A 22976-nucleotide genomic window follows, 5' to 3' on the forward strand; every position below is an offset into this window, starting at 1 on the left:
AGAGAGAGAGCGTGTGCATGCATGGAGCCCCAGATGGGGCTCTATCTCACAACCCTGGGATCATGACCCGAGCCAAAATCAAGAGTCAGATGCTCAACCAACCGAGCCACTCAGGTGCCCCTATTTTAAACATGTTCAGGGGCGCCTGGGTGGCTCAGTCGGTTGAGCGTCCGACTTCGGCTCAGGTCATGATGTCGCAGTCTGTGGGTACGAGCCCCGCGTCGGTCTCTGTGCTGACAGCTCGGAGCCTGGAGCCTGCTTCCGATTCTGTGTCTCCCTCTCTCTCTGCCCCTCCCCTGCTCATGCTCTGTCTCTGTCGCAAAAATAAATAAAACATTAAAAAAAATTAAAAAACATGTTCAATAAGTGGCATGTGTATTTGGTATTCTGCAGCATCAGTTATTTAATTTGTATCATCTCCTCTTTTTTGGGCAATACAGTCACTAGTCAAACGTTCTGGAACACTAGGTGCAATTCTAAGTAAATTCGCATTAAATCCCGTGTTAGACCGCTTTGGCCCAATTCCTTCCTGTGTTACCCATGACCTCCTTCCCCTCCCACCCATCTGCAGAGCTAACTGGAGGGGTGGGAGACTGTCCAGGCCCCAGAAGGAAGATGGAGGAAAGCAGCCAAGGTCACCTCCATAAAAATATCTGCTCCCATAACAGGGAGGCTAGCCTGGCACATGGCAAAACTGCTGAAGGACTGGCTTGAACATTTATTATAAAAAGTGTACTTTTATACGTTTAAATTGTAAATATACAATCTAAAGATATTTTCCTCTTGCCTTTTGGAGATCAACTTGGAAGCCCAAATGACATAACAAAAGGCTTTACAGAAGAGTGATACAAAACGTAAGCCCTTTATTTTATCCATTTCCCAGAAGTAAAACCCTTTTTTTTTTTTTTTTTTTTTAAATTTCTGAGACAGAGAGAGACAGAGCATGAGCAGGGGAGGGGGAGAGAGAGAGCAAGATACAGAATCCGAAGCAGGCTCCAGACTCCGAGCTGTCAGCACAGAGCCCGATGTGGGGCCCGAACTCTCAGACTGTGAGATCATGATCTGAGCCGAAGTCGGATGCTCACCCGACTGAGCCACCCAGGCGCCCCACAAGTAAAACACTTTTAACAACATCTAAAATAATAAAATCTGAGGCTAGGTATGTTGAGAAGCTGTAAAATATACTTTATAATAAAGCCTATATTCCTTTCCCTGATCACATGTTCTTACTCCATTAATCTGTGTACTGGTCAAACCAGAAAAATAACTACCAGGGGCACCTGGGCGGCTCAGTCAGTTGAGCGTCCGACTTCGGCTCAGGTCGTGATTGCATCGTTGGGGAGTTCAAGCCCCGCCTCAGGCTCACTGCTGTCAGCGTGGGGCTCGCTTCGGATCCTCTGTCCCCCTCTCTGCCCCTCCCCTGCTTGCGCTCTCTCAAAAATAATTAAAAAAATAAAACCTTAAAAAACAAAAAAAAAGAACTATCAAAAGCACATTTTTTGCCTTACACGTTTTTCAAAATAAAGACTGTAAACAACATCTGCCTCCCCCAAGAGTTTCGATTTCTGGTTCCAGCACTTTAAAACCCAACATTGGGGCGCCTGAGTGGCTCAGTCGGTTGAGTGTCCGACTTCAGCTCAGGTCATGATCTCATGGTCTGTGAGTTTGAGCCCTGTGTCGGGCTGTGTGCTGACAGCTTGGAGCCTGGAGCCTGCTTCACATTCTGTGTCTCCCTCTCTCTCCGCCCCTCCCCATTCATGCTCTGTCTCTCTCTGTCTCAAAAATAAATAAAAACACTAAAAAAAAAATTAAAAAAAAAACCCAACATTAATCTGCGTCTGGTACAAAATGAGCGACGGGCCACACGAAAACAGAAGGCAGCGAGCTGCTGTTTTCTTTGATATACAGGATCTTAACGGTGGTCCCAACCCAACTAGTTCACATGCAGCCTTTATGCTTCTGACCAAATCCAAATGCAAAAATCACTGATCTGGCAAAACCAGCGGACGATACCTGGGTTGAAGTTGTAATCCACAAATGCCTATCTGCGACCTGTGGAAAAGCTATGGAATGAGGCGCCCCGGAACGACTCCTTGCAAATGAAGATGTGGCCATCAGGGAGGGGCAGGCTGTGTTTCTACTACCAGAGCCGCTTCCTTCCAACGGCTGCCATGTTGAGTGGATTGATTATACTCATTTAGGCAGCGATCACATTTGCTTAATGACTCCTGTGGCTGTCACCAGTGCCCCCCTCCTTTAGCAGACAGCATACCTGTGTGCTGCCACCTTTCGTGAGCCCTGGTAATGAGGCATGGCTCCTCGGCTTGGCTTTCCAGCTCACGTTGAGGTAATCTTTCTGGTGTCTGTTTCAGGTACGGGCCGAGGGGAGCCAGCGCTGGAAATGAGCAGTCTATTTCCAGGTTCCCTTGGTAACCTAAGTAACTAGACTTTGTTTAAATTACTTCTCATGAGTCAAATGCTAGAATTCTAGATGGCGGCTGAGTGAAACCACCTCAGCCCTGGTGAGTGTAAATCTGGCTCTGTGGCATGGATACGGACTCCACCCACGGCCTCTTAAGTTCTTCTAGAACTTTCTCCCCAAGACAGAGCCCTGCCTGCCCATCCTGTTTGAAGAACTCAGTGTGAAAGCTTTCCTAAGTCTTGATGGATGTTTCCAGACCTTCCTGGACATCTTGAAAATCTCTGTCCCCCCTTCATCAGTGGTCCTTTTGTCCTCATCTGAGCTTCAGACTAGAGTGAGCAGGCCCGGGACCTGGTGTGTGGGTCCCAGTCCTGGAAGGTATTTGACCTTCGTGGTGTTCATGTTTGCTCTAAGAGAACCAAGGTGAGGGTCCTCATGCCTTCACTCGGGTTGGTTAACAATACGTCCGATGAGTAGGAAGGAAGTACAAGCTAATGTTTTCTTATACTTGTTTTCCAACGTGTAGTCACTACAGCAGTGACAGAGACGTGCGGGCCATCACGAGGTGCCCCTCGGCATTTCCATGCCGCGGACCCCCGCCTGCAAGCCTGCCTTAAAGCATTCTCCTCATGGAAGCTGCTAAAGTGAAGCCTTCACAGGAAGTCCACAGGGAAACACGGCCTGAAGCGGCTGACCCCTCCTACTGCCTTTTCTTCCTGACCCCAACGTTCTGAGGCAAGGGACTCGGTGCTAAAATAAACATCAGAGCAAACAAGTGTCAGAAGAGGAGCCCAAGGGGTGGTCTGAAAGGGGAGAGGGGCAGTCCCGCTGGACTCTGCCTGAGGCTGGCAGGAGAGCCCACGGATGGATCTCACACACTCAAATACAACCACGTACACTCACAGACACAGACACGCACACACACAAACGCAACCAGATACGGCCACAGACACGCTCAGCACAGACACGCGCCCGCTCGCTCGGGCCACAGCAAGCCTAAGTGGTCCCTTTGTGTGAATTAGAAAGAGGTGCCACTCTGTGAAGATAGAGGACGTGGGCCCCCGGGGCACGTCTGACAAGGGGAATGGGGTGTGGAGGGCAGCCTCCACCCACCCTCTGCTGGGTGCCCCGTGCAGGGTGAGCTCTGCACAGCCACACGGGACGGCCCCGTCTACACTTCCTCTCATGCGCTGAGGTGGGTTAGTCGGTGGCTGTAGGGGCCCGGAGGGGAGGGGGCGGCCAAGGGTAAATGCAGCTTCTCCTTGAATCACGCACAGCTTCCTGCCCAGAAGTGGTGAGGGCTCAGAAGACGGCCTCGTGTGGCCCGAGAGAAGGGCCCCCTCTGCGTGCACTCGATTACCTGTTGGGATAGGTGACGTTACACGGCACTTTGCCCGTGTAATTCTCATTAAGCCAGCGATTTGCCAGGGCTTGCTGGATATTGGGCCTCTTCACAGGATCCGGTTCCAGGAGAGAGCGCAGGAAGTTGATGGCCCCTGTGAAGACATTCGGCAGACAGACATCCGCGTTACAGGCTGAATGCAGAGGCCACCGAGACTCAAGGCAGGTGCCCGACCATCTCTCCGGAGTCATTGCCAGCATTGACCTATTCCCTGGATCTCCGGGTGCCTCGAGTCCGACGAGTTTAAGGTATCTGTCCAAGGAATACAACTGGTACACGGTAAAGTAAGAGCCGATTCAGGTCTCTCCCTGTGCCCTGCACTTCCCAATACTGCGGTCTTAGCTTGGCGGGTCCATCTCTAAAGGTGAGCCAGAGGGATGTGCGACATACAGGCTGGTAATACAGGGATGAAAGGAAGTAAAGAGAAAACACTTGGCCTCAAGGTGGGTTTTTGAGTACTCAGAAAGGAACCAGAGAATGAAGGCATTCAAAATTCTGCCCTCTAACTTGACCCTCACCATGCGACACACAGAGTCTCCTGAGACCCAGGGAGGTCGTGCTCTCTTTCTGGTCCTTTCTTTTAAAGCCATTTTGCATGGCCATCTACTTAGTCCCCGGACTCTGGACTGATGACACAGCACCCAGATCAGCTATAGCCCACGCCTGTGAAGCCAGGCCAATCAGAGGGCCAGTCTGGGTTATGGTGTAAGTAAACTTTGTGACTCAATTTTTTTTAAAAAAATGTTTAATGTTTATTTATTTTTGAAGGAGTGAGAGAAAGAGAGTGACAAGTGGAGGGTCAGAGAGGGAGAGAGAGAGACCCAGAATCCGAAGCAGGCTCCGGGCTCTGAGCTGTCAACACAGAGCCCGATGCGGGGCTCAAACCCATGAGCCACGAGATCATGACCTGAGCAGAAGTCAGATGCTTAACTGAAGGAGCCACCCAGGCGCCCCTGTAACTCAAATTTTAAATTCCTTAGTTTGTGTACAATGTTGCAGAAAGCACCACACTATAAAACCACATCTACTTGAGGGGCCCATTCCTTTTGTGCATTCCCTCAAAATGAAGGGGCAGCTTGGGCAGGCTGTGTTGCCAATAAAGTCTGTCCTTATCTGGCAGCCTACTGAACTTGGCTGTGGTCACGTTAGTTAGGCTGAGCATGGTAGGTAAGGAAAGAGTATGAGAAGCAACTGAGAAGCCAGAAGATCCCTACAACCCCCTTCCCCTCCGTCCCAGGCAAAAGCCACAGTGATTTTTTCAAATGTCCTGGGTGTCCTTTCATTAAACGAACATTTACAAAGCACCTGCTGCCCAGCCAGGCACTAGGGATAGGAAGCTGGTTCATCTCTAAGGAGACATTTCCATCCTTTACGAGTATAACAATGGAGATAACTACACGACGTGGAAAAAAATATCTGAATAATGCACAGGAAGGTCACAGGCTCCAAAGCTGCTAGTGTGACAATAGGCATGAACACATATAGACAAAGAATGCCAGGGACTGATTACTTCCAAATGAAGATGGCCTGTCTTGCTTGAGTTGTGGGACTGTGATTTTGTTTTTATTCTGTACTCCTTATCTTACTGTCGTATCATCTTGGCACTATAAAAAATATCCTTGGGGTGCCTGGGTGGCTCAGTAGGTTAAGCATCTGACTTCGGCTCAGGTCATGAGCTCGTGGCTCGTGGGTTCAAGCCCCATGTCGGGCTCTGTGCTGACAGCTTGGAGCCTGCAGCCTGCTTCCGATTGTGTCTCCCTCTCTCTCTGCCCCTCTCCAGCTCATGCTCTGTCTCTCTCTCTCTCAAAAAGAAAAACATTACAAATAACTTTCTAATAATATTCTTTTATGTAGCCTTGCACATGATATCCAATTTCCAACATACCAAGTAATAGATTCCAGAAAATAATCCCTATTTGCTTGGTTCCCAAACTTTTCTATCCTTCTCCCCAAAGCTATCTTTCAGTTTTCTAACATAATCTAACCTTTCAAAGAAAAGTCGTAAGAATTCCCACATCCTCATAGGCTTTGGCTGTCATTTAGTTACCGTTTTTAGAGAATGATGGGTGTTTTCTGTCATTGTTTTCCGTAGGGCAGAAATCAAGCCATCAAAAGAGGGGCTGATGGTGATGCCAGAATCAACCCAAAAGAAACAACTTTTACCACCAAGTAACTCCTCCAGTGGGTTTCCATACAGTTGGTGTGGTCATCAGGTTATTTCTCTTTAAGAATGTAGCGGGTAAAAGTACATGTGTAGACACGGTTATGAGGGACATTTAATACTCTGAGGTTTATAGCTGAGTCTCCAAATAAAACTTTCCTAAAATGTTGTTCAATGGTCTGAAAAGCAAACAGATGTCAAACAAAAAAAAAAAAAGGAAAGAAAGAAAAAGGACATTTCTCTTTTTGGAACCTTTATCCCTCTTCTCTCGACTCCCGTTCATTGCAAGAGTCATCTGGATGCCTAATCAGGGACATCTACTGATCAAATAAAAAAGATGCGGCCTTAATGAATTGAAATGCGGAGGCTGTGAGTTCCGGATGTTTCTGCGACATCTCTGTCGCTTACCCTCAAAGGACCCGTATAAGCCAGGCTACTGCCAGGCTTTTTCAGAGTATGATTAACCAGAAGAGCTAAGAACAGACTGGATGTGCGTTTTTGCTCTATTTTCAGAACCACGCACTCTGCACCTTCACAAACTGCTGATGAGCACAAGTAATTTTAGTTCTGATCTCTACTGATGAATTTTATTTCTTTGGACATCACAAACGTGGCATTACTATCCAAAAAGGACTTTGAAAATATCGTTAGAGTTCTTTGAAAAAGTTTGTGTTGGGGCCTTGAAAATCCCTATGTTTGGTGACCCCAAAGGGATTAAAATTCTCCATTTTCCTGGAAAGCCACGGCAGGCATGGCCACTCCTTGCCCCCTTGACAGAGAGAGACGGAGCATGAGTGGGGGAGGGGCAGAGAGAGAGGGGGACACAGAATCCGAAGGAGGCTCCGGGCTCCGAGCTGTCAGCACGGAGCCCAATGCGGGGCTCGAACTCACGAACCGTGGGATCATGACCTGAGCTGAAGTCGGATGCTTAACCAACTGAGCCACCCAGGCACCCCTGCCCCCCACTCTTCTAAGCTAGGAATTGGGGTCTCCATTCAGGCCCAAGGGTAGGGCTGAACCACACAGAGAGCTCCCTCTCCGTGCTCCACATCATATGCATCATACACTTCTGGTGCAAAACCTACTTTCCTCCTACGTTCCAGAGTCTGGACTGGTTTGTGTGAGCGCCGTGACACTGTGCCCAGGGAAAGGGCTACAGGACACAGACAGAGCCATCGGACTTTTTGCAGTGGTAAGCCCATCACTTGCAAGTGGAGTCCCATCCCCACGCAAGTCTCCTTCCCTATCATTTCCTAGGCAAAAGCATCAAGAACAAGAATTTGACGGTTGAACCTTCTCAAAAATCTCAACTGGCATCGGCTCAATCCTTACAAAACGCGAACAACTCACCTTCAGCTTCACTTCCGTGATTTCATGGTGCAAAACCCTCTTGATCTGAAGTGATTGTTTGGAATGTGTAAGCACCATCACTGAGATGTAGTGATGTAAAGGTAAATTGTCTGAAAAACGCGTAAGCCACGAAAGGCATTCCCGACCCTGTGATAGGCAAGTGCCAACAACAAGCGGAAAGAGACTGTCTAGAAGCAAGAATTGCAAAGATCCCAAAAGCTTAAGTTCTCAAACTACATGGTAGAGATGAGGGGCAATTCTTCGAAAGCATGCATAGTGGACTCACAAGGGCAATAACACTGAGGTTGTTTTGTTTTTTTTTTTAACTCGGCCAAAATTCTCCCAACTGAATCTAATTGTACTATTATACGGTACACATGTAGAGATCCTTACAAATACGAATGATAGAATCATTAAATTAAAGATGTGTTGGCAAGACATTTAATGAAATTGGCGTATTTTCAATTTGGGCATCTCAATTTTGACATTACTCAAAACGTAAAAACAACAGATCATTCCCCCCAAATCTGGAGGAAGGGGAAGCATCTTACAGCAAATAAAATAAGGAAAGGGAGAGAAGCAGCCTGATATATTAGGCAAATCCAGGTTTGGGGGTGAAGCAGACATAAAATCAGAAACAGAGAAGCCACATAAGCTCATTGAGACTCTGTTTCCTCCCTGATAAATTGGGAATGAGAGTACTTACCTTGCAGGGTTGTTACGAGAGTAAATGGTACTGTACAAAGCACTTATACCTGGCCATTCAGCTGCTCTTGTTACTGGTGAGTATTTGGGGATGTAAACAAGATGGTGCCACACAGTATCACAAATGACGGGGGGCCAGGCTAGTCGGGAAGGAGAAGAGGTAAAGCTGGCAGGGCATAAAGGGCAAAGGGTTGGAGAAAGCGGGGGCTGTCAGAAGGCATGGGAGTGATCCCCAAAACTGAAGTCATTCACTGTGTAAACAAGCCAACATCCTTTGCACTGCCCCGGCAGCCAGCATACAGCTCTGGGCCCCAGGGTATCAGGTCAAGTCCCATCCCTGAGCAGCTGGGCGGATCTGTGCCTTCCTGGGCCACACGCTTTGCCAGCAGAGTAAGCAACCTAGATTCCCTGAGCATCTACTCTGTGTAAACACTATGCTTGGTACCTAGCATGGAGCGGTAAAGCCCTAGTCGAGGAGAAACACTCACGAGCCAACTCCAGGGAGGCTAAAATCACTCAGAACATTTCTAACGCATCTTCTTTGGAAGTTCCTCTGGACTATGTTTTAAATACCTTCAGGGGTGCGGCTTTTACTTCTTTAAGGTAAAGTTAAAGTTCCCCATCAGAAAACACTTAGAGCCCAGCCTGCTAAGTCCAGGTAATATTACTAGGGTTAAAACAATGTCGGTTCTGACGCAGTTAAGAATGAGTTCCTGGGCTGCTCATCTACCTGCCTTGCCCTGCCGTGCAGCCCACCCCGGGGAGTATCACAGGCCGGACCATCTGCTCCTCCTCCCACAGCCTGTGACTCACACTCATGATGTTCAACAGATATTTCTGGCTTTCTGCCTTCTAGACACACAGTAGGGTTGTATTTCCCCATCTGCTTTAGTTAGGTGAAGCCAGGTGACATGCTTCAGAAAATTGGGAGTTGTGAGCGAAACGCTGGTGGGAGACTTAATTGCTGATGAGAGGTGGTTCTAGACTTTTCTTTTCCTCCGCATGGACCAGATATGTTTGAAATGGTGGCTGCTCCATCAGTCTGGGACCCTGACTGACTAGGATGGGCAGAATCCTTCAACTCTTGAGTCCACTCTCCACAGATACGTGGTATGAATGAGAAAGAAGTTGTTGTTGTCTTAAGCCACTGAGATTTGGGAGCTACTTGTTACTGTGCATTAACCTGGCCCATCCTGACTAAACCAATGAGAAGCAGTTCTCCAGTTCCTCGGGATCTCACTGGGATTCAAAGTGAGCCCTGTCTGCCTTTTCCAGGCATGAGGGTACAAGAGATTCTATCCTCCCTAGCAAAGGGGAAGTACGGACCAAATTAGATCATTACATACAAGAATGCATTTCATGGGACACCAGGGTGGCTCAGCCAGTTAAGCATCCGACTCTTGATTTTGGCTCAAGTCATGATCTCACAGTTCATGGGTTTAAGCCCCACATGAGGCTCTGTGCTGACAGCATGGAGCCTGCTTAGGAATCTCTCTCTCCCTCTCTCTGCCCCTCTCCTGCTCATGTTCTCTCTCTCTCTCAAATAAATAAATAAACATTTTTTTTTAGAAAAAGAATGCATTTCAGCTTGGATTCCATTTGGCAAACATAAATTCAAGGTCGGCTTTCATGGATGCTTTATAAACTCAAGAGAAAAATGCCTAACAGTAGTAAAATAAAAATGTTGTATTTTAACCGTGTATCATAAGTTGAAATTAAACAATTACTTTTTTTTTTTTTTTTTTTTTTTTTGTCACATGCCTTATCTCAGTGAAGCTGAGTTTATTCTAAGGAGCCAATTAAATGATCACCAGGACCAACCTGAGGCCAGGAACTTGAAGTGAATTGTGACCAAAACAAAAGAATGAATTGTGCTAATTTATAGGATCTGAAACCAAATCTTAATACAACCTGTTTACTGAAATGTGAGCCACGTAAAGTTTGAGAATACTTTCCAAACACACCTGATGATTTAGTCTAATCGAGTTACTGAAACTATATATATTTCAAAGATTTTGAACAGGCTCAAAACCTCAAATAGCAAGACAAATCACAGACCAAACTTGAATGAATCTAGTATTTCTTTACAGTGAATTGACTAAGGAAAACACAATAGACATGTGATTATAAAAGCTTTTTCTCAAAGTCAACAGTACAATATGGTGAGTTTTAAAGCAATCAAGACTGCATTTCTTTTTCCAAGATCCTTTTGAAATATCGGTTTTGTGCAGAAGGAGGAAGAAGGAAGTCAGGGGTTCAGAATTATAATGGAGAAGAAAAGGGCCAAGGTGAGATGAAGGGTTGCTTAGCGATGGGAAACTCAGCCACTCTTGAGTCACGGTTTAATCCTAGGAAAAGGCCTAATATCATTTCTGCAAAACAAATACTACTTCACAGATGGACCAAACCTGGTAGGCGCCCAAGTCCTGAAACCAGGAACCCAAGAGTATTAGGCACATTACCTGTGGAGAGCTGGGTGGGGAGGGGGTTCATTTCCTTGTCCACCATCTTCTGGTACAAAGCTCTCAGGCTAAAAGGCTCCACTGTGAAAGGCAGGGTCCCAGTCAACATGGCATACATGTTCACGCCTCTGAAAAGAGAGACACCAAAGCATGAGACCAGACTGAGGCCCCCAGGAAGGGAAGACAGATAGGGCACAGGCTTGGCAAAGCTTCAGCCCTGTCCCTTTCATGCTGACCTCAAGGGGCCTTTTTTCTAGAAAACTCAGCACCACACTGAAGCAGCAAAAGTGAAAGGCACGGGTAAAAGCTTCCTTGTAGACTTGGACAGTGGACTGTGGAGATCAAAGGAGTCTAAGAAACTTCAAGAGCTACCCCCTACGGAAGGGAAACCAGGTCCTTCCTTCTGGAAGGAAGTCCAGACGAAATTATGCGAAAAATACCAGGAGCATGCTAGGACCCTTGAATAAAAGTCGTCTTGCCGTTACGTGGTTTTCCAAGTGTGGCTTACAAGATGCAGCCTGGAGGCGGCCAGACAAAAAAATATAGGGCAAGACCCTGCCACGGAAGGCAAGCCACAGCCTAGCCAGCAGGCCTGGTTACCTTTCAGCCCTTTGAAACAAAAATCTCATATCCAAAACTGGCCGGTTGCTCTTCCCTTGAATGCTGTTTGGGCTTTTGTAACTAGAGAATTCCCTCAGGGGGGTGGGGGACGGGGAGGTGTCTCCTTCCCACTCTTATTTTTTATATCATTGTTCATTGTGAGATTCTGCCACCCGGCCCGGGCCCAAAACGTCAGATGTGGTCGAAATACCTTCTAAATGGGCTTAACTGCTTACATCCACAGCCAACCTAGCGACATCTTCTTGGAGGACTTTCATTTTCCTGATGTGCAAACCTAATATCATTTTGATGAGATTTCCTGATGGGGATGAAATGCCTGCCTGCCAAGAGGTCTCAAGTGTTCGAAAGTGCCCAAGGGAATATGTTTTAAAAACAGGCAATAGGATTTCCAGTCAAAACAAATCCAATGAGACTGATGGAAATTAAAACCCTTGGGGGTCCGTTCCACTGAGGCGCCCCTGAATTACAGGGCCCCAGATCATGACAGGTACAGAGCCCGCGGGGCTCCAGCCAGAAATCACTCTCATATCGCAGACAGAACGCTAAGCCTCGGCTAAGACGGTGTAACTCACAGTAGAGTTACACAGATTTGTACACATTCTGTCCACAAACATTTGCTGGCTGGCTCCCCCCCCCGGCCCCCCCCAGGCAGTGCTACGGGTGCTGGGTAGGGCTGAACCAGACAAAGCCCTGCCATCTTGGCCTGTAGGGGAGAGACGGTCAACAAGTAACCAAATAACTAAGCACAATCCTTTCAAGGAGCAACGAAAGTGGGGGAGTTAAGAAATGAACGCTGCTGCTTCTGACCACAGAGGGTTCAATTAGGGGAGGAAGAAGTCTACGATAAGTACTTGAAGACCGGTGGCCTGCGGGGGGAGGGGCGAGTATACGCGTGTGAGCTTCTGTGTCTTTCGGATGCGGGCAATAAACTGGGCAGACAAGAAATGGAGACAAGAACGAACCGGGCATACACAGAGCCATTTAGAGTGTTTCCCTATGTATTTGGGGGAAACACGTTCCCTAGGATAAGAACAGATGTCAGGTGAATAAAAGTGCCACAGCCAAATGACTGGGGAAGCAGTCAGCTGGTATTAAGTGGATATCAGGGGCTCAGGATGGGGAGCAGGAGCCAGGGGCAGTGAGTGGGCACGCTGCTGGCGAAGTCTGAATGGGAGGGATAGCGGGCCACAGAGAGAAAGGCTAATAAGCACTAGATATCTGAAGGCGATGTGCCAAGTTGCAAACCTGGGAAGCGGGAAGAATGGTGGGAACAGTGTCAGGATTGAGGAAACTGAGGAGAGGGGAAGGGACGGAGTACCGGGGCTGGTGACACGTTTGGGGACCTACCACGCAATGCTGCACCGTGGATATGTTTGAGATACAGCTAAACATCCCAGCTTAAGGGATTCTTGGAGACCAATAACAGAGAAAACTAAAATCCCCCCCCCCCCCACCAACTGTAGAATGTCCGCATCCAAACGGGTCTTGGACGAGTGGCTTTTGTAAATAAGAGCGCCCTCCCCCCACCAAAACATCCACAAAGTTGTTGTTGGAGGCCCCTCGGCAACCTTCAAGACAAGGGTTTCCAACCTCCCCAGTGCAGCTCATTCCATTGAGGGCAGCTCTGGGCACAAGGAAGGCTTCTCACTACAAAGCTGCGGTCCCTCTCTTCTACGCTGAGGTTAAGGGACAAGCCCAGTCCTCTCTGTCCCTGCTCGCTTCTGTGCACCTTTGTCTCGGTCCAACGTTCATACCTAAAGCTGAAGAGCCTGGTACTTACACAATATCATTTTTCCCCACAGGTGAATGTTTTCTTTTCTCAGACTGAGGTACGCAGGACACGTCCTCAGGGGGTCAGCAGTTCCGTTTTTTATTTTCTTTTGGTGATAGACTAGAACATCTTGCAAATCTCAACCCGGGCCATCGGACGGCCACCATATAACTAAGTACACACTGGATTTCAATCTTATAACCAACTATGCGCTGGATTTCAGCGCTTGCTTTTGCATTCGTGTTTACCAACACACCATCTTTGCCAAAATATATCACTTTCATTGTCACAGGCTAACGAGAAGAGGACATAAGTGGGCTTCGGGGTGATTCCCAAAGTGTGGTGCTCGGTAGGGCAGCAGCGTGACCTGGAAATGTTAGATCTGCAAACTCTTGGGCTCCACCGCAGACTCATGGGATCAGAAACATTGCGGCGGTGGGGGGGGGGGGGGGGGGGACGACTCCGCAATCTGGGTTTTCCCAAGCCTGCCAGGTGCTTTGGATGCACCGTCAGGTCTGAAAGCCCCTGGAAGGTGACAATGGTGGGAGAATTGGGTGATCACACGACCATGCGCTGACCAGCTCGGAGCCTGTGCCCGGCAAGAATTACACCCAGAACGCGTCGGGCAGTTCAGTCCCCACAAAGCAGCAGCCACAGCAGCTAACTAATGCTGCTGGCTTTAATATTTTGCGATTCTTTTAGCCTTGGTTATACTTAACTTTGTAAATCAGTTTTCGGGTCTTATTTGCACAGAGCCATAAATGAAAAGAATTTAATTTTACATTCATGTACATTAAGCACAATGTAAATAAAAACAACTTGAGTCAACACCGGGGGTTACCAAGAATGTCCTTCCTTTAAAAGAAGAGTATATAGGGGCGCCTGGGTGGCACAGTCGGTTAAGCATCCGACTTTGGCTCAGGTCACGATCTCGCGGTCTGTGAGTTCGAGCCCCGCGTCAGGCTCTGGGCTGATGGCTCGGAGCCTGGAGCCTGTTTCCGATTCTGTGTCTCCCTCTCTCTCTGCCCCTCCCCCGTTCATGCTCTGTCTCTCTCTGTCCCTCTCTGTCCCAAAAATAAAAAAAAATAAAAAATAAATAAAAAGTTGAAAAAAAAAAAAGAGTATATAACACTCAAGTGTAAAGACCACTGCCCTTATATAATGATCTTTTGTTATTTCCCTTTATCTTTAGGGGACACAGAGTTTCCTATCACAGATGGAGTGCATAAAATAGTGTAGGATGTTACAGAGGGAAGACACTATGGTAATGGAGGGGAATCCAACTGAAGGAGTTGGGTGAATGTAGTAAGCAGTATGAAGCCAGAGAAGCGACTCTAAAAACTTTATGAAAGTTTCTTTCTTCGAGGAGTCTTGGAGACCTCTCCTTGCCCCCAACAGGCTTCAAAAGACGACATCCCGGGCACTGCCTTTCTCCAGTATCTGGCTGGGACCACAGATAAAGGTAAGCGCTTGTGTTAAAGACAGTGCTGGTGCACCTGCTCAGAGTAGTCCCACCAGAACCGAGCGAGTGGTTTTGATAATAACTGACTAGGTTACGAAACTGGCTGCAGGATTTCATTTTGCTTGGCGAAGGTTCTCATCAACAAAAACAGTCACAAGTCCTTAAAGAGGACCCCGCTCTCTCATCCAGGGTCTCTCGTCTACAAAACGTGGGTGACAACAGTACCTACCTCTCAGGTTGTATGAGGGGCAAATGAACGAACCCACAGAAAGTACTGGATGCTGGGCCGGGCAGATTCAGTACCTGATAAATGTGATCTGTTGTTTCATCACAAAACTTTTAAAAATAACACATACGGAGCTACAATTATATTTGCGTCCCGTTGCCAAATAATGATGGAAATCTACATTAAGAGGCATCCAGTCCCAGGAGATTTTGTAAAGGAAACCAGATTGAGCATTTTCATTCCTCTCCCCCAGAGTTTTCATACATGTTTAATATCGGGATAAAGAGAAATCTCATCCCTTTGACATTTCGGAAGTATGTGAGAATACCAAGGGAAAAATGTGGAATGCAGTTTATAAACCTCTGTAATCCCGTAGAATTAGTAGGAGTCTTCAGACATGTTCAGAATTTCCTGACGTGTCTTTTGAAATATGGTCCAGGCCTTTCTAGCCTTTCCATGGTACACACGGAGCCCCCAAGCATCACAAATGGTTTTAAAGAAAGAGAAGGATGACGGACTGGAATGAAGGACGCAACAAACAGACACACTCTGGGTTTTTCCAAACAGAATGAAGCAAGGCTGAGTCATCAGTGGGTGACAGAAAACCCAAAGGTACTGGCCAGTGTGGAGTCAAAAGAGCAAAATAAAGTGAATGAAGAACAACTAGAGGATGAGGAGATAGGACCCCATGAAATATAAATGGGGAATTTGGGGGATTAAGTCAGGAGCCCAATGGTGGTCCTCATATTCAGTCGGATAATGAAACACTCCCTGGAGGAAAAGCTGGATTGTCACCTATCATCCAAGGGAGGAAAGACAGAGTCACACCTTCCTGGAGAAGTCGGTCGGCAACTTTAACAAGACACAAGGGACAAAGCAATTGACAGAGCTGGGCTGGCCCGTGGGGGGTCTGGCTGCTGTTCATGCAGGGCTGTTGGGCAGGATCCTCGGGAACTGCCCAGGGTAGGGCAGAGTGAAGCTGAGAGAATCTTCAGCTGACACGCCTTGCTTCTGTGTGGTTCTTCAGAAAAGGATCTGCCTCCGAAAAATTAAAAATAACTCTCTGGCCAGGGGCACCTGGGTGGCTCGGTCAGCTAAGCATCCGGCTCTTGATTTCCGCTCAGGTCATGATCTCAAAGGTCATGGGATGGAGCCCACATCGGGCTCCAAAGGTGTCAGCAGAACCTGCTTAGAGTTCTCTCTCCCTCTCTCTCTGCCTCTCCCCTGCTCATGTGCACGCTCTCTCTCTCCTCTCTCTCAAAGTAGGGAAATAAACTTTTAAAAAATGTTGTTTAGCTTTAAAAAAGAATGACTCTCTGCCTAAAAGCAACATCTTCCCATTCTTCCAGTATCAACTTTCAATACAACTTCCAATTTAAAGTCTTAAAAATAGAGTGGGAACAGATCTGTCCATTTGGAAAATGTCAAACGTCGTGCCTGCTCCATTAAATGGTCTGTGTTCTACAAGAAATTACCTTCTTGTGGATGTTAAGACTTTTGCTTCTTTTTCCTCTCCTCTTTCCTCTCTTCTATTTTATAAACCTTTTTTTTAATGTTTTTGATTTTATTTTTGACAGAGGCAAGTGCGGGAGGGCACTTGACAGGAGGACAGAGGTTCTGAAGCAGGCTCTGTGCTGACAGCAGTGAGCCCAACATGGGGTTTGAACTCATGAACGTCAATATCACGACGTGAACTGAAGCTGATGCCCATGTGACTAAGCCACCCAGGCACCCCTCCCCTCTTCTACTTTAAATGTACACATTAGCTACCAAATACATACATACATATATATATATATATATATATATATATATATATATATATATCTCGTAGAGTTTACAACTGAAAAATCTCAAAGGCTAAAGGAGATTTCTCCGTTAAGTCAAAAGCCCTAAGCTACCTAAAAGAAGCCATAGGTCTGTTTCCAAATCCTTCTCCTGCCATTTTGAGGGGGTATACATGGAGAGAAAACGCTAGCTTCCGTATTTGACCACTGGGGCTATAGCTGGTGGAATCTGGTTTACTCTATTTACAAAATAGAGTCGAAGGGTTGATTGCCTAGGTCTATATGGGGATAGTAGGGCTCAAAACAAGATGGCTGCTCTCAGCCAACTTGTCTACCCAAAGGGACAGCATGTGGGAGAGATTTTTTTTCCCACTAAGTGAAAAGAGATTTGGTGAGACTGGGACAGTGGTTCTGGGTGTGCTGTGCACGACCTCCACAAGACACCAGGACTTCACACAAATGCTTCATCCACCCCAGGCACCCCCAGGAGAGGAAAGAGGAGCTTTGGTTGAAACAATCTGGCATTTCCAATGTTTTGGGGATTGGACTCTCAGTTTCCACTTTCCTTACTCTTAGAGATTCACCAAAGTTCTCCAAAGAGCACTGGAATATTCTGAAAATAAAGTCAATTTTTAATCTTTTCATTTAAAAAGTATATCTGCGTTAGTTTTTTTTTTTTTTTTTTTTTTTTTTTTTAACTGGCCCATATGTCACTCTGAGGAAAAGTCAGTTAACCATGAAAGGTTCACTACCACAGAATGACCATTTTTGGTTTTGCGTCTGAAACCTCAAAGTTCACTTGGAGATCGAGATGTTCCTGTCATCTCGATTAAAGGTAAGAAGCAGACGATTTGAAAGATATTCACGTACGAAAATGAAGACCGTCGAAAATAATGGAAGGGCCCTAAGACAGGGTGCACCGTTTCCCACTGACATGGTTAGTTCCTGATTCACTAGAGGAGGGGGGTCCTGGGGGCCCCATTTGTCAGAAGAGCTTTCCTTCCCCTGGTTTCCTTGAGTCACACGTTGGTTTTCTTCCCAAGACAGTCCCAGGAGTCTTGGAGAAGGGCCTCATCCATCTGTCAAGGTCCAAACCTCTAGAGAAAGAAGTTTGCTTTTGATTTTGGAAGTGAGCTTTTCATTCTGTTGTTTCACAGCGATAAAAAAGGGATGTTCTACAATAACAGTGTCTGACCCAGAAAGAAAATTGGTCCCATCTTCACTCTTTCTTAAACAGCCTTTTAAATTCTCTTTGGGTTTTCCGTTTCCAATTCTGCCAGCGAAGTCACTGAGCAGCGAACAGAAACCTAACCACTATCTCAGACACAACACCACAAAGCAGTGGAGAATTTCCCTCTTAAGGAAGGCTCTGAAGTTTTTCACTCTCTCCAAGATCAAGAATGACAGTAACCAGGTTTTCACGCCTTCCAGCCTCTGCATATACTATTCCCTCTGCCTGGAAAGCTTCCTCTCCTGTCCTCCACCTGGCAAACTCCGCCTCATGTCTCAGAAGCAGATCCAACCCTCCTCGGATGCCTTCTTGAACTGACCCAGCTCTGCAGCCCTATTTGTTCTCTGCGCTGTGCCTCCTGACACGTCGTATTTGTTTACGGGTAAGTCGGTGTCTCAGTCAGCTCAGGCCGCCGTGACAAAATACCACAGACGAGGTGGCTCAGCCAACAGACATTCATCTTCTCGCAGTTCTAGAGCCTGGAGTCTGAGACCAGGGTGCCGGCACGTCCGGGGTGTGGGGTGCTCTCTTCCCAGGTTTTCTTGTTTTGTCCTCACTGTCCGAGAGCAAGCAAGCTCTCTGGAGTCTCTCCTTATGAGGACACTTAGCCCGTTATGGGGACGCTACCCTCGTGACCTCTCAAAGGCTCCACTTCCACCACACTGGGCAATTAGGGCTTCAACATATGGAATTAGCGGGGGATACACTTCAGTCCGTAGCAGTAGCTAAGTGTGTTGAATTGCCAAAAACAAAACAAAACACAACAAAAAACCCAAAAAACCAAAGCCCGCAAATTCCTTGCCACTCCCCCATCACAGGGTGGAATCTTCTCTTTCTCCTCCTGCTTCTGGGTTGGCCATGCAGCCGGCTTTGCCCACTGAAAGGTTAGTAAACGTGACACAGAGGCTTCCCGAAAAGTGCTTACGCACGAGGGCTTGCCTCTCTTACTCCTGGGGACTCCTTCCACCATCGAGGGAGCGAAATTCTGCGTACCTTTGTGGCGTTCTTTGTTTCTGGTTTTCATGCAGCCAGGAACACACTACCTACAAGTAACAGCGATGATTGAGAATTTGGATTTACAATCAAACCATGCGGTGCCCTCTGCCGGGTGGCTGACGGGGGCTGACACTCTGTTGGGTAAGGGATGACCAAGAATGCGGTTAGTCGACCCGAGGTGTCTGTCGGCGAACCTGATTCAGAAAAGAGATTCTTTCACACTTACTGGGAAGGAGAATGGCTCTTGGGATCTGGAGTGGCGAGTTTTGTACTCTTCAGTTTACCTTGGAGCTTGCCTGAGATTTCAGAGCTTAAGCAACAGAAATTGATTTTCTCACAGTTCTGGAAGCTCGAAGTCCAAGAGGAGAGTGTCAGCAAGGTTGGTTCTTTCTGAGGGCCGTGAGGGCAGACCCGCTCCATGCTGCTCCCAAGAGCTTCCCTCGGCAATCCGGTGTTCCTCGGCCCGTAGATGCATCACTATGATCTCTGCCTTCAGCCTCACACGGCGCTCTCCCTGTGTCTCTGTCTGCAAAACCCCCCCCCCCCCCCCATTATAAACGTGTCTGTCATACTGGATTTTATGACCCCGTTTTCACTTGATTACCTCCATAAAGACCTTCTCTCCAAATAACGTCACATTCTGACACACTGGGGTTAGGACTCCAGCATATCTATTGGGAAGCGAACACAATTCAATCCGTGGCATTTGGTTACCCACCCGCTTATAATTTTCCAGCGGTCTCTCACCACCTTTAGGGAAAAACCCAAACTCTTTCCCACACTTCCCCACCCCACAACCTTCTCACATCCTGTTCCCTGTGTCCAGGGCCTTCCTCCCTTAACACTCCTTCTTCCCAGAGTTCAGCCCTTCTCATCCTGAGGATTTGGCTTTGAGGTTTTCTTGGCTAGAGGCCTCCCCCATCCCATCCGATACCTCCCACCCACCTCTCCAGCAGTCACCACACCCAGCTTATAGCTTTTATAAAAACTGTCTGCCCCACTAGAATGTAAACCCCACAATAAGCAGCACAACAAAATAGAAGCAAAAGCAGGAGAGGGTGGCAATTTAAGGCAAACTCTAGAGTCAAACCACCTTGATCAAATCCCAGCTCTACACCTAGTGGCAGTGCTACCTGGGCAAGTGCCTAAGACTCTTAGTGCCTCAGTTTCCTCATCCATAAAGTGGGATAACAGAACATTCCCTTGGAGGGTTGCTAGGCATGTGAGACGAGTTAATACTTGTGAGGCCCTTAGAACACTGCCTGTCACTCAACTGGAGGTACACGAGCATGAATAATAATCTTTGCAGGAACAGGGACCGACCAAGGCCCTTCGACTCACCCCTGCGCGCTCAGAATCCAGCACAGTGCCTGGCTCAACAAATATTTGCCAAACGAACAAATTTCTGGTAAGCTCTGTGTTGCTCACGTGACTTCTTTTTGTTTTCTAAGCTTTATCAGCAGCTTCTAAAGGGGCCTAATTTACGCCATCCCTGCAAACCAGACTTACGTCATGTGGCCTCATCCCCTAGAGAACGTCCCAGGTCGGCTAGCCCAGACTTGCTCTGGGGAAACCTGGTTGATAAGAAATAAAACAAGGCCCTGCGTGGCTAAACAAGGGTGAGAATCTCCACCCCAGCCCCCCACCACGGGGCACCGGAACACGGACTCGTGAGCTCGCAGCTGCTAGTCTATGTAGAGACCCCACAACCCACTGAAAGACCAACATCTCTGCGGGGGGTGTTCCTAGTTATCAAAGACTTTCCCATACGTCACTCTGTGGCACCAGGACTAAGAATGAGGCCCGATCAGAGCTTTTCAGGAGACCTTAAGCTACACATCACCTTCTTGCGGCGGGGGGAGGCAACTAAGCGGAGGTTAGCAAAGAAATGTCCAGCTGCTCCAGACAGCCCCCCCAGAAGCCAGGGTAGAGGAGGGAAGGGAGTGTTTTGGGTCAAGAGAGACACAAAACAGGTGGCAGCAGACCAGGTCCCTTGACTCCAATCATGGGGCCCCGAGACTGAGAAACAGAGCACCCGTGACCGTTACATGCGGACTCCTTTCCCAAGTCAAGGGACTTGGCAGGTGGGGCAGGCACAGGGTCTGAGCTTACACCTGACCTCACACGGTGCTGCCTTTTGCCGCCGTGCTTTTCAGTCTCCCTCGGATTTCCCCAGACGGGAGAAATGATTTACTCCCAACCTATGGTCCGCACGAGGGGACGAGAGGTCCCGTGCAGGTGATGCAGGCCCGGGAGCTCCCCTCCAGCTCTGACGGCCCACCAGGCTCCCTCCTTCTACCAACACTTCTAGACCGTGAGGAGCCACCGCCTTCACCAGTCATGGAGTGGAAAGGTCCCCCTTTGTAGGCTGAGCCTCGTCGTCATGACAACTCGTGATGACGCTTCTCCTTCAGTCCCCGGGAGAGCAGGACACCAGGCTGTAAACTGTCACCTGCTCTCCAACCGCCGACTTCTCTTCCCCTGTGGTCATGATGCCTCCCACCCCCTCCAGTTACATGACGCCTCGAAACCTCCTGGTCTTTCAGGCTCCCTATTCCGCACAGCCTTTATCGTGCGGGTACACAAACCATCCCTTGCGTAGCTCTCCGTTTAGCAAAAGTGAGTTCCCTACCTATTGAGGAGAGAAGGTGATTACAGACTCACACATGTATATTCATCCACTAATAAATACTTACCGAGGGCAGATTATGTGCCAGACATGTGTGAAAATTCTTAAGCATTGAAAAGGACCAAGAATGGATTCCATCTCAAGTGTGGACTCTGATTCATTGGCAGTGCGTCCTGACAGCCGTGTTGAGAAGGATTCTAAGGCCCTTTATTCTGGGCACAGAATAAAGAGTCTGTGAATTTGCAATGCCGGCCAAACGACCCAGCCAAACGACCTCGAAGAGAAAGCTTCTCTGCCAGGGTTTCTTGCCACCATTCCCATCCCCCTGACAGCCCCTGCCCGGCCCCCTGCAGGGGGTCATCAGCACACACAGAGCATGCTCTCCGTCTACAGCCCTGTCTACACCTCCTCTTGAGACGTCAGGAAAGTAACCGGGGGCTCAGGCTTCTGTGCAAGGAACCCCGAGTGCAAAGTCCACCCCAGCACTTACACACGCACCGCCAGGCCTCTCTCCCATCTGGGTCAAATGACCTCTGAGCACTTGGCCTGCCCAGGAATGGAAGCGGACTCCGCAGTGCCTTGTGGCCAGCTGTGCCCAGAGCCCAGGGGATCCTGTGGTCCTCAGAATCTCATGCTGGGCTCTGGTTCCCCTCACCTCCAACTGGAGCCTCCTGACCTCCCTTGACTTCCAGAACCTTGTACTGGGTCACATTCCTCTGTTTGCTTCCTCTGCCAACTATAGCCCCTGACCCTATAGCTTCTGTTCTCCAGGATGAAATGCCTGTCCCTCCCTCCCTTAGCCGCCTTCCTTTCCTTCCTTTCTCTGGCCGGGCTCCGTGCCATCGGCCTACAGTGCAGGGGGTCCTGGGAGGTGAGCTGTGACTGCAGGGCGAGCACCAGGGAAGCAGGGAGCAGGAAACCGACGAGACACCAGAGGCTCAAGGCCAGCCTGCAAGGGGGGGGGGGGGGGGGGGGGTCTGCCCAGGGGAAGTGGCATCCCAGAAAAGAAGAGGGAAAGAAAATGAGGACAGGACCAGAAAGAATTCCTGGCTAAAAGAACAGTGCACACAAGGGACAGGAAACAGCTAGAGAATGGATGGTGGGGGGGGGGGGGGAGAGGGAGACAGAGAGAGAGAGTATAGCTTCCAATGAGGCAATGGGGCCATGTTCAGAATTCAGTACTTTGAGACCCTGAAGTCCTCGGTTCAAATGTCAGCTCCACTACTTAGTTAACCCTATGACCCTAAGAAATGTTATTAATCTCTCTTGCAATAAGCTTCCTCTTCCGTAAAATGGGGATAAGAGAGAGTAATGGTTTCACTGGGTTAGCATGAAAATGAAATGGCACGGTGCCTGCCATGTGCCAGGCATGTAGCAAACATTAGCTCGTTTCCAATCTGGACAAGGGAAGTGTAGTGAGGGTGGAGAGAAGGAGGAGGCATCTAGAAATGTACTGGATCAACACACCCTTGCTTCGATTAGCCCCTCTCACCTCCAGCTTCCCTCTTACTCGGGAGCCCACTCTCTGTTTACAGCCCAGCTCCTCTTGATAAGGAATTTAGTCCCCACCCCAGACTCCAGCACCCGGTATGGTTCCCTGCACCATTCACGCATGATGACGAGAGGCTTGCTCGGCATGGGGACCCCAAGGGACCTGGATTCAGGAACCAGAGCCCCTGTAGCAATTCGTCCCTTCAAGGTTGATGGACTTTGCCCCAGTGGCCCACACCGGGTGAGACGCTGGCGAAGCC

The 22976-nt window shown here is 48.3% G+C and overlaps 1 protein-coding gene across 1 annotated transcript in view; it reads right to left on the bottom strand.

Annotated features, from left to right (window-relative positions):
* HUNK (hormonally up-regulated Neu-associated kinase) overlaps positions 1-22976 on the bottom strand; it is a gene marked incomplete at its 5' end in the record, with an annotated part of 116907 nt that overhangs the window by 25225 nt on the left and 68706 nt on the right. Inside the window, 2 exons of the mRNA XM_049629141.1 lie at positions 3783-3918; positions 10503-10630. Of these exons, the coding sequence (XP_049485098.1) occupies positions 3783-3918; positions 10503-10630 (264 nt within the window). The remainder of the gene's footprint in view (positions 1-3782; positions 3919-10502; positions 10631-22976) is intronic.

Source organism: Panthera uncia, chromosome C2 (assembly GCF_023721935.1).
Source record: "Panthera uncia isolate 11264 chromosome C2, Puncia_PCG_1.0, whole genome shotgun sequence".
NCBI classification, from domain to species: Eukaryota; Metazoa; Chordata; class Mammalia; order Carnivora; family Felidae; genus Panthera; species Panthera uncia.